This window comes from Apaloderma vittatum, unplaced genomic scaffold (assembly GCF_000703405.1).
Source record: "Apaloderma vittatum isolate BGI_N311 unplaced genomic scaffold, ASM70340v1 scaffold7562, whole genome shotgun sequence".
In the NCBI taxonomy this organism is placed as follows: domain Eukaryota; kingdom Metazoa; phylum Chordata; class Aves; order Trogoniformes; family Trogonidae; genus Apaloderma; species Apaloderma vittatum.
The window spans coordinates 56,128-68,965 of record NW_009701857.1 but is presented as its reverse complement, the minus strand read 5'-3'; the positions used below and the strand labels follow the sequence as shown (position 1 = coordinate 68,965).

The following is a 12,838-nucleotide window of genomic DNA, read 5'->3' as shown; positions in this document are numbered from 1 at the left end:
CCTCTTTCCTTAACAAGATTTACATCTACAAGCCAGCTCGGCAAGACATTTGAATCAGATCAGCACGTTTGCTACAAATTTACTTGAGAATGTGCCATCATAAAAAGTCTGAAAATGTCTAAATAGGGAGTAGCCAGGAGTTACCAAAAAAGAGATACACCAGGTGAAATATATTTGGAATAACTGACTCTCCATTTAAGTGATCATTAAAATATTTACTACATGTTGCAATCAAAGTATCTTGCCTTTGTTCTTATAGATTTTCAAGCCTCTACTTTAAAAAACAACACACTTGAACATAAATCATGTTTTGAAATGGTCTTTGACTATTTGACTAAATGCATTTGCAAACACAAAATTACAAGCTATTGAAGAGTAACCTCAAATATTGGCAATGGTTATATCTGTATAATACTCAGTTGCTTTTAGTTATGAACCCATGCTGTGAAGTAAATTGTCTGAGTTTTCTTCACTTCCCATGACATTTATTCACCTTTGAATGTGAAAAGTACATTTCATTCTCCTGATGTTTTAGGTCTGTATAAAAACCTGAAATATTTACACCTAGCTTTCCCTTTACACTTCTCACTTTTCAGTCTCTCTAATCTGCCTGTGTAATTTAGTTTAAGGCATTTACAGCGTAACCTCTCCATCCACGTGAGAGTTTTACAGCAAAGATTAAGCTGGATGGAGGCCAACAATAGTATAGAGACAGAGTAAGATGGCTGAATAACTTTCTTACACGCAGGTATACACACAATTTAGATAAAAAGTCGTTTCTACCTACCATTTAATAATAACCTATATTTGTTGCAAATTGCATCCATTCTCTCACCATTTTTTAAATTGTACAACATATTGCAAATTGTAGTATACAATTTTATGTAAAGTAGTAATAATTAAATCTTTAAAATATTAAAAATGCAATAATTTAAAATTCTTGTATTTTCCTAAATATCATAAAATGCAATAGCTTAAAATAGAATAATTAAAAAGAAAGATCTTAAATCTAAGAATTTCCAAACATAGAAAATATTAAATATGTTACAGGCAAGAGATGAATATCATATCACAAAGCTGTTCATCTAATGAAAGGATAGAACGATAACATTGTGAATACCTCTTAATAGAAGAATGCATTTTTTTCCCCTTTCATGATAGGAACAGATAAGGAAGTAATAAAACTTACTACAGCTCAGAGAAAGCAAGAGAGAGAAGGGGGGGAGGAGAGAGGCAAAGGAAGATAAGGGATAAAGAAAGAAGGGCAGGATATTGACTACATAAATCTGCAAATGTATAAACCTTTTCTCTAAAATGGCAGTGTAAACCATCCACATATCCCATAGGTGAATTTGCACAGTAACCTTAATGAAAGACTGGGATTTTACTGTATTGTTCATGCTGCAAACTGAAACGCAGACACTGTTTTTCCTTGGTGTGTCATTCTTACATAAATAATGCTTTGAAAAGAAAAGCCTCTTGATATGTTTCTCTGTCTATCTATCTGTAAATGTGAAGAAATAAGGAAAAAAATTCTAGAATTTTAGTGTCCAAACCAATCTTATGTTGAGTTAAACAGACTTCAGAATAAAATTTTTGTATTCCTGTTGAAGACATCCAAAAGTTTTCAGAAAGCATATTTTTTGGAAGTTTATTTTTGGAAGCACACCTCTACAGTGGCCTAGGTTGGTGTATAAGCTGAATTCCTTTCATTATGAATGCATTATTTGCTGCCTGTGAACCAAAGTTGCTAGTGTTTATAATGCTATTAGGACAAAAGAAGACCTTGATGGCTTCTTTATTAAGAGGTATGCCAATACTGCCTTCCCAGGCACTGAAGGGACCTAAAGAACTGAATCTCATTCTTTGAATCCATTCTTTTTCTTCCCTGGAAAACTCAATATTGCCCGAAAGGGAAAAATAATGCAGGCTTTTTCTTATGAAATCTTTGCAGATTACTCTGAATCAGTGAATGTCCTTTTTTAAAAAATAAAATTGCACAGAAGATTGCTGTAAGACAATTTTTCCCACCACAGGTATGTATCTTGAACCTTCTCTCCTTGGTTTTTTTTGTATCTACAGAGGAAAGCATGGCAAATGCTCTTCATCAGCTGTTAACCCCTTCTTGTCAGTAGAAAGGCAAAATCCCACACTGGCTGAAAGGATGTTCACTCTCCTTGGAAAAGGAACCTTATGAATTTTATCTGCACTTCCGTTACTTCCAGATTAGTGGGCTTCTTTGCACTACTGACAGGGTCATAAATGTCTGGGTCCTGAGGGCAGTGTTAGCCCTGACTGTCCCTAGCCACTCATCTCCCCTTGGGACTTCATCCCACAGGCAGCCCCACTGCACCCCGACTGTCAAGTGAAGCTCTACAGAGATTTGCAGGTAGCCTGCAAGAAAACAATTTTCCTATTCAGAAGAGCACCGAACAAGTGCAGAAAAATCTGACTACAATTTGCTCACTGATCTCTTGGTGAACTATGATTGTGTTGATTATGACTTTTAAATCCCTAAATAGTCTGAAGTTGGTGTATCATAATGATTGCTTCACTTTCTGTGCTCTCCTTCAATAGCTGCAATCAGCATAGACTTTCAGATGAAATCTTCTTCATTACAAAAGACTAAAGGGAGGGAATAGGGAAACTTATTCTTGGCTACAGCTCCAAGACTCTGGGATTTTCTCCTTAATTTTATCTGAAAACAGCTCAAAGTAGTACAGCTTGAGGCAAAAGCCACCTTTTGAGGGATTCTTTGAAGAAATCAGCAGTGTTCTTCCTAGATGAAGAAAAACGCAGGCAGTTTGAACAGATTTGAACAGAATCTCTTTCACACTGCTTAATTTTTCTAATTAAACTTATTTGCATTTACTGGATGATTGATTAAATAAGTATGCCTAACAACTTCGGTACACAGCTATTATATTTTTCATATAAATAAAATCAGACAATTACAATCTTACTTGTAGAAGGTTTTATACATAGCTACTGGACTGTAATCATAAGAAAATTAATGACTTGTTAGCATTAGTAGCAATTAATTTCAACAACTTTTTGAAACATCTATTAATCATTTATTAACACTTTATTTAAAAACTAACTTCTGTAGGCATTTTTCCACAATGAGTTTATGACTGTTCTCTGTGATTGTAGGAAGAAAATTACAGTATTTGTTCAAAGTAGGGAGGAACCAGAACACTCAGTTTGATGGTCTCTGTACAGCAAGGCTAATAGCACTCCTGGCAAAACTTTCTCCTGTATGTAGGTTTTTTATGCCTCTCCATTAAAAGACAGTCTTGGAATGTATACATTATCTACATTGTAGGCAAAAACGGCTGCAGTGCTGTTTTATTACTCCCGAGTTAAATCAATTTGATAAAAAGACACTATGTAAAATTTCAGTATAGTTCATCACTGGCTGATGGGAAAAAACAAAGACTCATGCACTATGTATCATTTCTTGAGATGTGCAAACAGTCAACTGGCCCCATGTAAACAGCATTTAGATCTGAATCTTAGCCATAAACCTGTCCCTTAAACATGAACAGATGAAAAAGGTGATTTTGTTTCCATTAAGGAGTATCGACCAATAGGGAAATGATAATGACTCAACTACAAAATATAATACAGAATACTGACTGTGTCTAGTCTAAACATCCTCCTCATGCAGCTGAGATGTTTAAGCACACTAGGAGAGCGGTCCTTAGTTATATAAGCACAATGATAAACTGTCTTAAAAACATGTAATTTTATTTAAGCATTCAAAAGACTTAAAAGTATCCTAAATGTCTCAAAAACTAAAAAGAAAACAAGAGAAGCCTCTCCACTAAGAAAGCTTCTCTAAAAAATTCTTTCAGGAACTGAAAATAGGGATTAAGAAGAGGATATCTCAATGTTATTCTACTACAATACCGTAAGTAGGGTAGAACACAAACGGAGAGAAGTTTACACAGATGTTTTAGAAAACTTGCTGAAACTCTCAGAATAATCAGGAAACAAGCAAAGACTGATTTTTAATTCTTTTTTTCAGAAAGGTTCTAGTTACATTTAACAGTATTTTTTTTATTTTTTTTTTTTAAAAAAGACACTAATATTACTCTTTTTTTTAACATCTCCTACATGAAGACTTTTTCTGCTCCGGGCTGTTCAGTCTGTGTTTTGGCGATACATGTTGCTTTTCTGGCTTGACCCTAGAGTACCTCACAAGTAATACAAGCTTTAAACTTCCTACAGAATATCTGAAAGAAGTTTTGATGAATGAAACCAGGTCACTTTGCATTTCCCTATCAAATTACACAGCATAGCACCAACATGATTTACAAAAAATTATGCCTCCTACTTAGCAAATATTTGAAATCCTGAAGTAGGTTTTGTTTTCAGAAGTAATTCAGAGAAACGTAGGATACACAATCTTAATCTTTCTATGCAGGGGAATACAAATAGAGATTTCAGAAAACAGCATGAATTAATTATGGATCTAGCATTAATTTTTAATATTGTCCACTGTCCTCTAAGTAAAGCTTACTTTCCCAATATTTATCTATTCACTAAGCATTTCTGTTTGTAGAAAGAGGTGACTTTTCAGGTTGTTTTCATATTTACTAGCTTTTGTCATTACTTTGACTAGTCTTTGATAAAACACACTATTAAGAGTTACTTCTAAGATGTCCAAAACCAGTGTGACCTATCTGTTTTTTCAACAAATCCTCTCAGCATTACAGTTGGGGGACAATGAACAAGAATGAAAGTAAACCACCCGAAAACTTTGGTGTGAGAAAGAATAAACTAAAAAAAGTAAGGCAAGTTGCACAAAAGGAAGACATAGAAATAAAATGACAATATGTAAGTATTAATAAAGCCTTTACTCAAAAAGTTGCATATTCAATTTTAGTAAGGATCACAGCAGAGATCCTAAATAGTCACAATCTATTTCACAGTGGTACTGAATTCATAAGGACTGTAGGTATTTCTACCTGCCATTCTACTATGTTTTTAGAATAAAGAACTCTACAATTCAAATGGATATTGTACTAAAATAATTCCAAGAAGATCAATTCGTGTTATGAGTAATGCTGAAAGAATTCTTCAAAATCAAAATGTGAACTTTCGAAGAAGGCAGCTCCAGTCATCTCTAATAAGAACAAGGGTCTGTCAAGTTATACATCTTTCTTAATGTAATAAATTAATCTCTTCATAAACTTCACATTAACAGAAATAATAAGAATGAAAGTTTTATGAGGAGTAAGGTAAATGCACTGTTCTACAAAGTTAACAATGAGGAGCTTTTTTGGTCTTGTTTCACATTTAAATTAAGCACCTGTGGAACTGCACTCTGTAGCCACTGAGTTTGTTCTCATTTGAGTACATTGCTTCCTACTACATAAACTAGTGACTTCAGCTTTTACTATTTGGTGTATTGTAGTTCTCGTAAGAAAAATATATTGCCAATTCACTGCAGAAAGTAGCTATGAGAAAAAAAAGTCTCAGAGTTGGTCTGAAACACAACATTGAAAAAAGAGATATTCTAGCATCTTACCGTGTATGTCCTGCAACTAGAGGAGACACACTGTCTTCCCTAGATCTTCCAGTACTGAAGGACATACAAGCTATACTGGACTAAACTGAATGCTATTGTGATTTATAACATTACATTTATATCTACAGTTACTGTGCTTGACTAAGAAAAACAAAAGATAGAAAGTCATTATATGTTTCTTTGAATGTATGTTAACTACATGTTCATTAGGTTTCTTTGAAATAATTCTCCAATTTGGAATATGCTCTTCTCAACGCAGAATTTTTGTGTATGGATCAGGGTATGTTAAGAGATAACACATATTAGACCATTTGCTACATTTTTTTCTCCTATCACTGTCCTGATACCTAAAAACATTCGCCTCCTGCTGTTAAAATTGGAAGACTGTTGGGGCTACTTTAACTTGTACTGCTTGTTAAAAATACCAAAAAGTAAATATGGATGCAAAGGATTACTGATCTGATGAACATATTTTTTTAACATTACTCTGTATAAACACCCCACCTCAGCATGTGCTTAAAGAACTTTTGTCTGTTTGGGGAGGCTTATGCTCTTTTCTGCCATTAGAGAAGTGCAAGAAAGGCATTTAATGTTTGTTGAATAATACTTCACAGATAGGCTTTTGAAACAGACACCATGAATATAAACAGGGATGTAGAAAGATTATTATAGCTCAAAATTAGTAACTAATATCCAAGATAAAATATTGCATAATAGTTTACTCAACTTTTTCAAGTTAACTGCATATATAATGCATATTCTCAAGATAATGCCTCTGTGATTTCTACTCCCTTTGAAATTTATAGCTTCAAAAATGTTCTTCGTACCTACTTGATTAGACAGGGAAAAAAGCAAAATAATTGTAAATTTGTTCACTGAACTGAAAAGTAACAGTTGAATTTTACAACATTACAGTAAGATTTCTAATTGGTGTAAAGAGTTCTGCGTTAGCTGTAGATACAGCTACTAGGCTAAGACTACTGTTTGTTTAGCCTAGAAGTATACAGAAGACTTTAGGAAGGCAAGTCTGTGCTTGAATGTATCTGTATGGACCTTTTTACAGAGTTCATTCCAACCAGAGGAGGCCATAAAAATGATCAAGGGCTGGAGCACCTCTCCTGCATGGACAGGCTGAGAGAGTTGGGGTTGTTCAGTCTGGAGAAGAGAAGGCTCCGGGAAGACCTAATCGTGGCCTCCCGTGCCTGAAGGGGACCTACAGGAAAGCTGGACTGTTCACAAAGGCATGTGGTGATAGGACAAGGGGTGATGGTTTTAAACTGAAAGAGGGGAGATACAGACTAGATAGAAGGAAGAAATATTTCACTATGAGGCTAGTGAGACACTGGCAGAGGTTGCCCAGAGGGGTGGTGGAGGCTCCATCCCTGGAGACATTCAAGGTCAGGCTTGATGGGGCTCTGAGCAACCTGATCTAGTTAAAGATGTCCCTGCTCACTGCAGGGGACCTGGACTAGATGATCTTTAAAGGTCCCTTCCAGCCCAACACATTCTATGATTCTACGATTCTATAGTAAGAAAGAAACATTTAACATACACTTGCATTCTCCTCCCTTGATGTCCTTTTCAGTTAAAATTTTTCCATTTTTTTGTGCACTTACTTTGAACTCCATGGGAGCGAACTATTTTCCAGGTTTCTGAGGCTACCTCTTTTACATCCACTTGGTAATGATGAATGGGCACACCTCCATGTGAATCCGGTTTATTGAATGAAACTTTGGCAGTGGTTTGTGACAACTCTAAAACTCGTACTCCATAGGGATTTGATGGCACATCTAAAAAAGTACAGACATCAATTTAATAATCGTCAGCAGCTAGACAGGCCTAAACAGCTCATAATCTATCCCAAAAAGTTTCCTTAGCATCTTGAAGGGAAAAAAAATAAACATTGAATACGATGGAATAATGTCTGTGTTAGATAAACAACTTAGACTTTCTAATACAGAGCTGTAAGAAACCTGTACTTACTTTCTTGTATGCTAGTTATACAAAAACATTTTCCGTTCCTGCCTTTCTTTCGTAATAGGAACTTCTAAAATAGTTAATTTTGTCATAGGCATGTGTAAGATATTAGTTTGTTTATTGCGTAACAATGTAAGGGAGAATAATAAACTTCAAATTTAACAAAAGGAACAGGAATGGCTTAAATAGATCATACAGAGTCTGAATTTTTCTAAATGAGATTATAAGAAAAATTGTAGAAATAATTTCACTGGTTTTATGAAACTCTGAAATACAGCTGAAAATACAATATTTTTTTTTTTTTTGGAAAGACTGGATTCCAAACTCTTAGAAAGGAATAATAATGGAGGGTTTCTATTCTCTTTTCAGTTTAAGAAATAATTTGTGGAATATATTGAAAGAAACATGTTCTCTGAAATCAAAAGCATGTCCATAATTTTCAAAGTAGAAAAGAACTATGAAAATAAAGCAGGTGTCTGTAGGTGTTGAAATGCTAGATATGAAACAAAAGCAAAAAAAATAACCTCAGAGTCAGTACATCTTAAAAAGCAGAAACATTATGTTACTTTTACAATACATGACCAAACTAACACAAAGAAGACATAATTGTACTACATTTCAAAGTGTTTTCATTACAAAAAAATAATGTATTGAAAATAACAGGAAGAATTTTTGCTCTGTGGGCAGAACCAGCCATTTGAAACACTGTTAAAAATTTCTCTTCTGATACATCTGACACTTATCTGCATACCTGCATACAGATTTGACATTGCTTTTGTCTCCATGGTATGGAAGATATTTTCATATGGGCATAGAGGAATTTGAGCTAAAGCCTATCATTTAGTTAGTGGGTACTGAACCACTTAAATAAAACGTAGTCTTTATTCAAGGGCTGTGCGACAGTTGGGAATAGAAAGAGATTCAATCTGAGCTTCACCCTGTATTGGTACTTGAATGAAAATGAGTCCAAAATGTCTGTAAAATATTAAGAATGGGTTTAAGTACATATTCAGCCATGTATTCTCAGAAAAAGGACACCTGCCAAAGCTGCTCTAAATGCACTGATTTGTATAACCCTGAAAAATTATTTAACATTTGTCAGAGTTAAGGGTCTCAATGCTAGTATCGTACCTCTGTAAATTCTTACAGTTAGCATTTCTGAATTCACGTCTTCTGAAACCTTCAATGCTTGGTGCTCATTCAATTAGAATCAGCACAGATTTATTTACACGGATGAACAAATTCAATATCTTTTATTACAAGCACAATTATATGATTCCATGACAGTAGAATGCAAATCTTAGTTTGAGGGATTCAAACCTTCAAATCCTTTCTTATTCTAGGAAATATTCATTTCATCAGGATATGGGATGCTGCAGGGAATTTTCACCTGTCTTAGAGAAGCTGTATTACTCTGCAGAAACAAATTCAAAATTCATGGTTGGGCAGAATATGACCAAATATAACCAGTATGTTATGCATCCAAAAGAACACAAATCCGGGTTTTGAATCTTTTTCTAAATTGATCTGCAAGCTGGTTTTTTTTAGAAAAAAAGAAAATATGTTCAAAAAACAATACAGATCTTTTCTCCAACCACAGGAAGGCAGAATTAGTTATATAAGTTCCTTGCTAAGTAAGCATTTATCCCAAAATCGGAGAAGAATGATGATTAGAACCAGTTTGTGTTCTCTCTCATCCAGATTCTCATTAAACCTGAGAGTAACATTTTTTTCCCATGATAGTGACCCTACTTTAAACATCATTCTGTGTGCAGATTCTAGCTCAAATGACTGTTCTGAGAGGAGCAGGAAAAACACAACGTAAGACTGTGAACAAATCAATCCAGAATAGCCAAAGTAAAGCAGTGCGATGCTTTATGAGTGATGTGGATACCAATCATTTGGGAAGATGAGTATAGCTCTGCAGTACTGAAGATGAACGCTCTTTGAATTTAATTGCAAGCTAAAAGCTGTTGTAGACACCTACAATATTACAAATATTTGTTCAAAACTTTTATTCTTTTACTGTTGTTAAAGGAGTTCAAAATGAAACAAAAAATATTTCAGGTTAAACGATTATTTAATTTCACTCGGGTTCTTTTTATGTTGTTTTTTGTATGCTCCTTTTATAAGGCAATTCACTGTTACTTCAGTTTGGATAAAAACAATTATCTAGACAATGGTATGAAACAGAAATCTGTTATATACATATCCATTCTGTTCTTGACTTTCATAATGTTAAGGATATCTCTTTTCCTTGTGTGTTTATGTCTGCAACTGCATATCTACAATAAACACGGCATGGGGAAGAAGACATGCTTCAGGAAAAACCTTATGTTCTATAGTGCAGATTCAAGTATGATTTCTGCCAAATGAAGATATGATTCCATTTGGTAATAAGCACAAAATGAAGCTCCTGTAAAAACCCACTAAAATATTTTGCATAACTAGCACAATGCAATATGCTTAAAACTCATTCAAGTGTGAAATACACCCAGAATGCTATTTTAAACGTGTATCCCACAAGCCACACATGTAGGTAATTTTTTTTCAGTTTTCAGAGTTGAACTGCATCACTGTCTAAGAAGTAGTGAATCACCTGAAGAAAATACAACAGAAGACACATTCCTAGTCAGAATCAGAAACATATACTAGCAATTCTATTAAGCTGGAATAAAATACCTACTGTCTCTTTCAGACTAGGCAAATCTGAAACTTTTTCCTTCAAGATGATGATTAGCAGCATAACAAAGTGAATCTAATTCCGTAGTTTTCTAATGAGTGTGCATTTGATCATGCAAGGTAAACACCCTCTAGTCCTGATCTAACTAAAAATTCCAGCATTTGACCTGTCCCCTGTCAGCTGAAATTATTTGGAACATTGCCATGTTATTCGTGTCAGAATTGCAAGGATTTTGGCTAAATGTGAATGAAGAATGATTTGCAAAGTTGTGCACTCTAGAGTCTGCATCTGGAAGGATAGGACTCTGGATGATTCTTGTTCTTTTCCCTTCTAAAAGCCACAAAACAAATGAATCTTGGAGGAGTTTAGCTATGGGTGGTGATTACTCTTTCATATAAAGTACCAGATGTAAGTTGAAAGACTACATACTAGGAAAGTATGGGATTTCTTTTCTATGAGCTAAAGATCACTTAGTGATAGAACAGATTCTGGTGTACTTTCTTAGAACTTTCACTGCTTTTTGTTGTTGCTACACTGGTGTCAAAACAAGGGGTAATTTACCAGAAGTTCAGTCTTTAAGTTAAGCTATTAAAAAAAACCAACAACAGTCAGACATTTATTCAACTTTGTCTGCTTTCCACAGTGTCTGTTCCTTTGTTCAGTATGTGACTGTAATCATATCAGATTTCAAAGAATTCCTTAAATATAAAATAAGATCCCTAAATAACAAGTTTAAAATTGCACTTGATTTATTCTGCACTCAGTGCATAAACTGGCTAGCATAAATTAACTTTGTAATACATTGTCCTAAATTATGCAGTACTGGTTTGGCTCCAAAAACATTGTTGCAGTGGACAGATAAGTACATACAGAATTACGAGTACATATTTATCTCCACTGATATGTTAATGCTCTTTCAAGTCTATTACTAGTATTACTCAATCCCTTCAATAAATAACCACCATTTATCACGGAGGCTTTTTTTCCCCCCAAGCTGTTTTTTGGATAACTTTAATGGAAAAAAATCATTTTCCTTCTGAAAGTTTAGCAATCCTGGTATAAAAAAGCGATGGTGTAAGGGTAAGTAGTGGTGTCAGAGATTTATCTTTCAGTTAGTTCTTGCCTTCTATCACCTGTCAATATTTCCCTAGTGGAGCTCTGCAGCTACTCCTGTCTGTATATTTGTCATATATATTGACTGAAAGTAACTTTCTCTAAATGTTGAGTGTAAGCAGTACCAGGACCATGGAAGTGAAAGATATGGGCCTGGGGAATAGACCTTTGGAGTCAAAGATCTCTGTGAAATAGTTCATACTTGTTCATCCTTAGAATAGAGAAAAAAATGAGTATTAAATGTACAGACTGAGGGTTGCTTTGATATCCTCGCTTAGGGAAAACTGCAGAAGATTTCTCTAACCAAATCATTGGTTCTGGCAAAATAAGGAACTAATTAGAAAACAAGATCACAGCTAGAAAATAATTAAATAAATAAGTGAAAATAAGATACACACACACAAAGCAAAACACTTTTGCTGTGCTGATAGTTTCACACATATGCTTCTTGAAAAATTGCTGCTGTTTGCTTTTTTAGTAAAAAATCTTTAGCTGATGTTACTAAAGATGAAGTCTTAGAACAGAGAATTAGATTTTAGATCTGGCCATATTTTTGTGGAAGTAAATGGGATTTTGGCAGCAGCACTGGAAAAGTTATACAAATAAAAAAACCTAACAAACTCAAAGAAAAAAAAATCTTTAAGATCTAATAACGCTGTCTCAGAATATGATTATCTTTTTATTACATTAATCTCCAGGGAAAATTAAGTCCTACTTCTTTGATTTTACTTTGTCTATGTGAAAACACAAATATTTGGAGAAAAAAGGAACAACATCCATTAACCAGCACAAGGTGCCAACATTAAAAATCTAGATTAGTAAACTGCTAAATTTGACGGTTTAGTTCTTGTCATTTATAGATCAACCTTATCATATTTTGAGCATGACTTGATTTTGTAAAAGAGGTTGCAGGCTGTAATTTCTGTAAAGCTCATTTATTGTCTTTCCCATGCCTTCATTTGCTTTTGATGCCATTATTCCCCATCTCTGACTTTCTGTGTAGACAGGATGCTTTAACATACATTTCATTAAATAAAGTGGCATAGGAATTCTCGATATCTAATCATATCATAGAATGGATACAGATATAGCATCTCTCATTTCTTTATTAAGTATTATACGTCATCACCTCTGAATGCTGTAAAATCCTTGATAGTATACTGTGCAAAACATGTAATAGGGATGATTTGGCATGACAAGTTTGAAAGTCATCAGCAGAATTGCATGATGCAGCTAATTTGTACACTGTGTTCACCACCTGTTGGTATGGTTTCTGCCAACACTGATCCTGTCAACATTCAGTCACTGTAAAGTCTCAGTGCTGAGATGAAGTTCCAGGCACGATGTGGTGAGACCAGAATCTCAACTTTCATCCAAAAAAAAAGCATTCTTCTAGGTGCAAAGACTGAAAGAAAGACTGAAGTAAAAAAGTGAATCAGACTATGTATCTGAACTTTTAAACCCTAAGCCTGTCACAGAGGAGAAAAAAAGACTCTATAAGCAGACTTCTAAAATAAAAGTTGTGGTTG

The 12,838-nt window shown here is 34.4% G+C and overlaps 1 protein-coding gene across 1 annotated transcript in view; it reads right to left on the bottom strand.

The window, feature by feature from the left end:
- Nucleotides 1-12,838, bottom strand: part of NCAM2 (neural cell adhesion molecule 2) — a gene marked incomplete at both ends in the record, with an annotated part of 90,996 nt that overhangs the window by 22,512 nt on the left and 55,646 nt on the right. Inside the window, one exon of the mRNA XM_009879308.1 lies at nucleotides 7,153-7,326. Coding sequence (XP_009877610.1) covers nucleotides 7,153-7,326 — 174 coding nt within the window. The remainder of the gene's footprint in view (nucleotides 1-7,152; nucleotides 7,327-12,838) is intronic.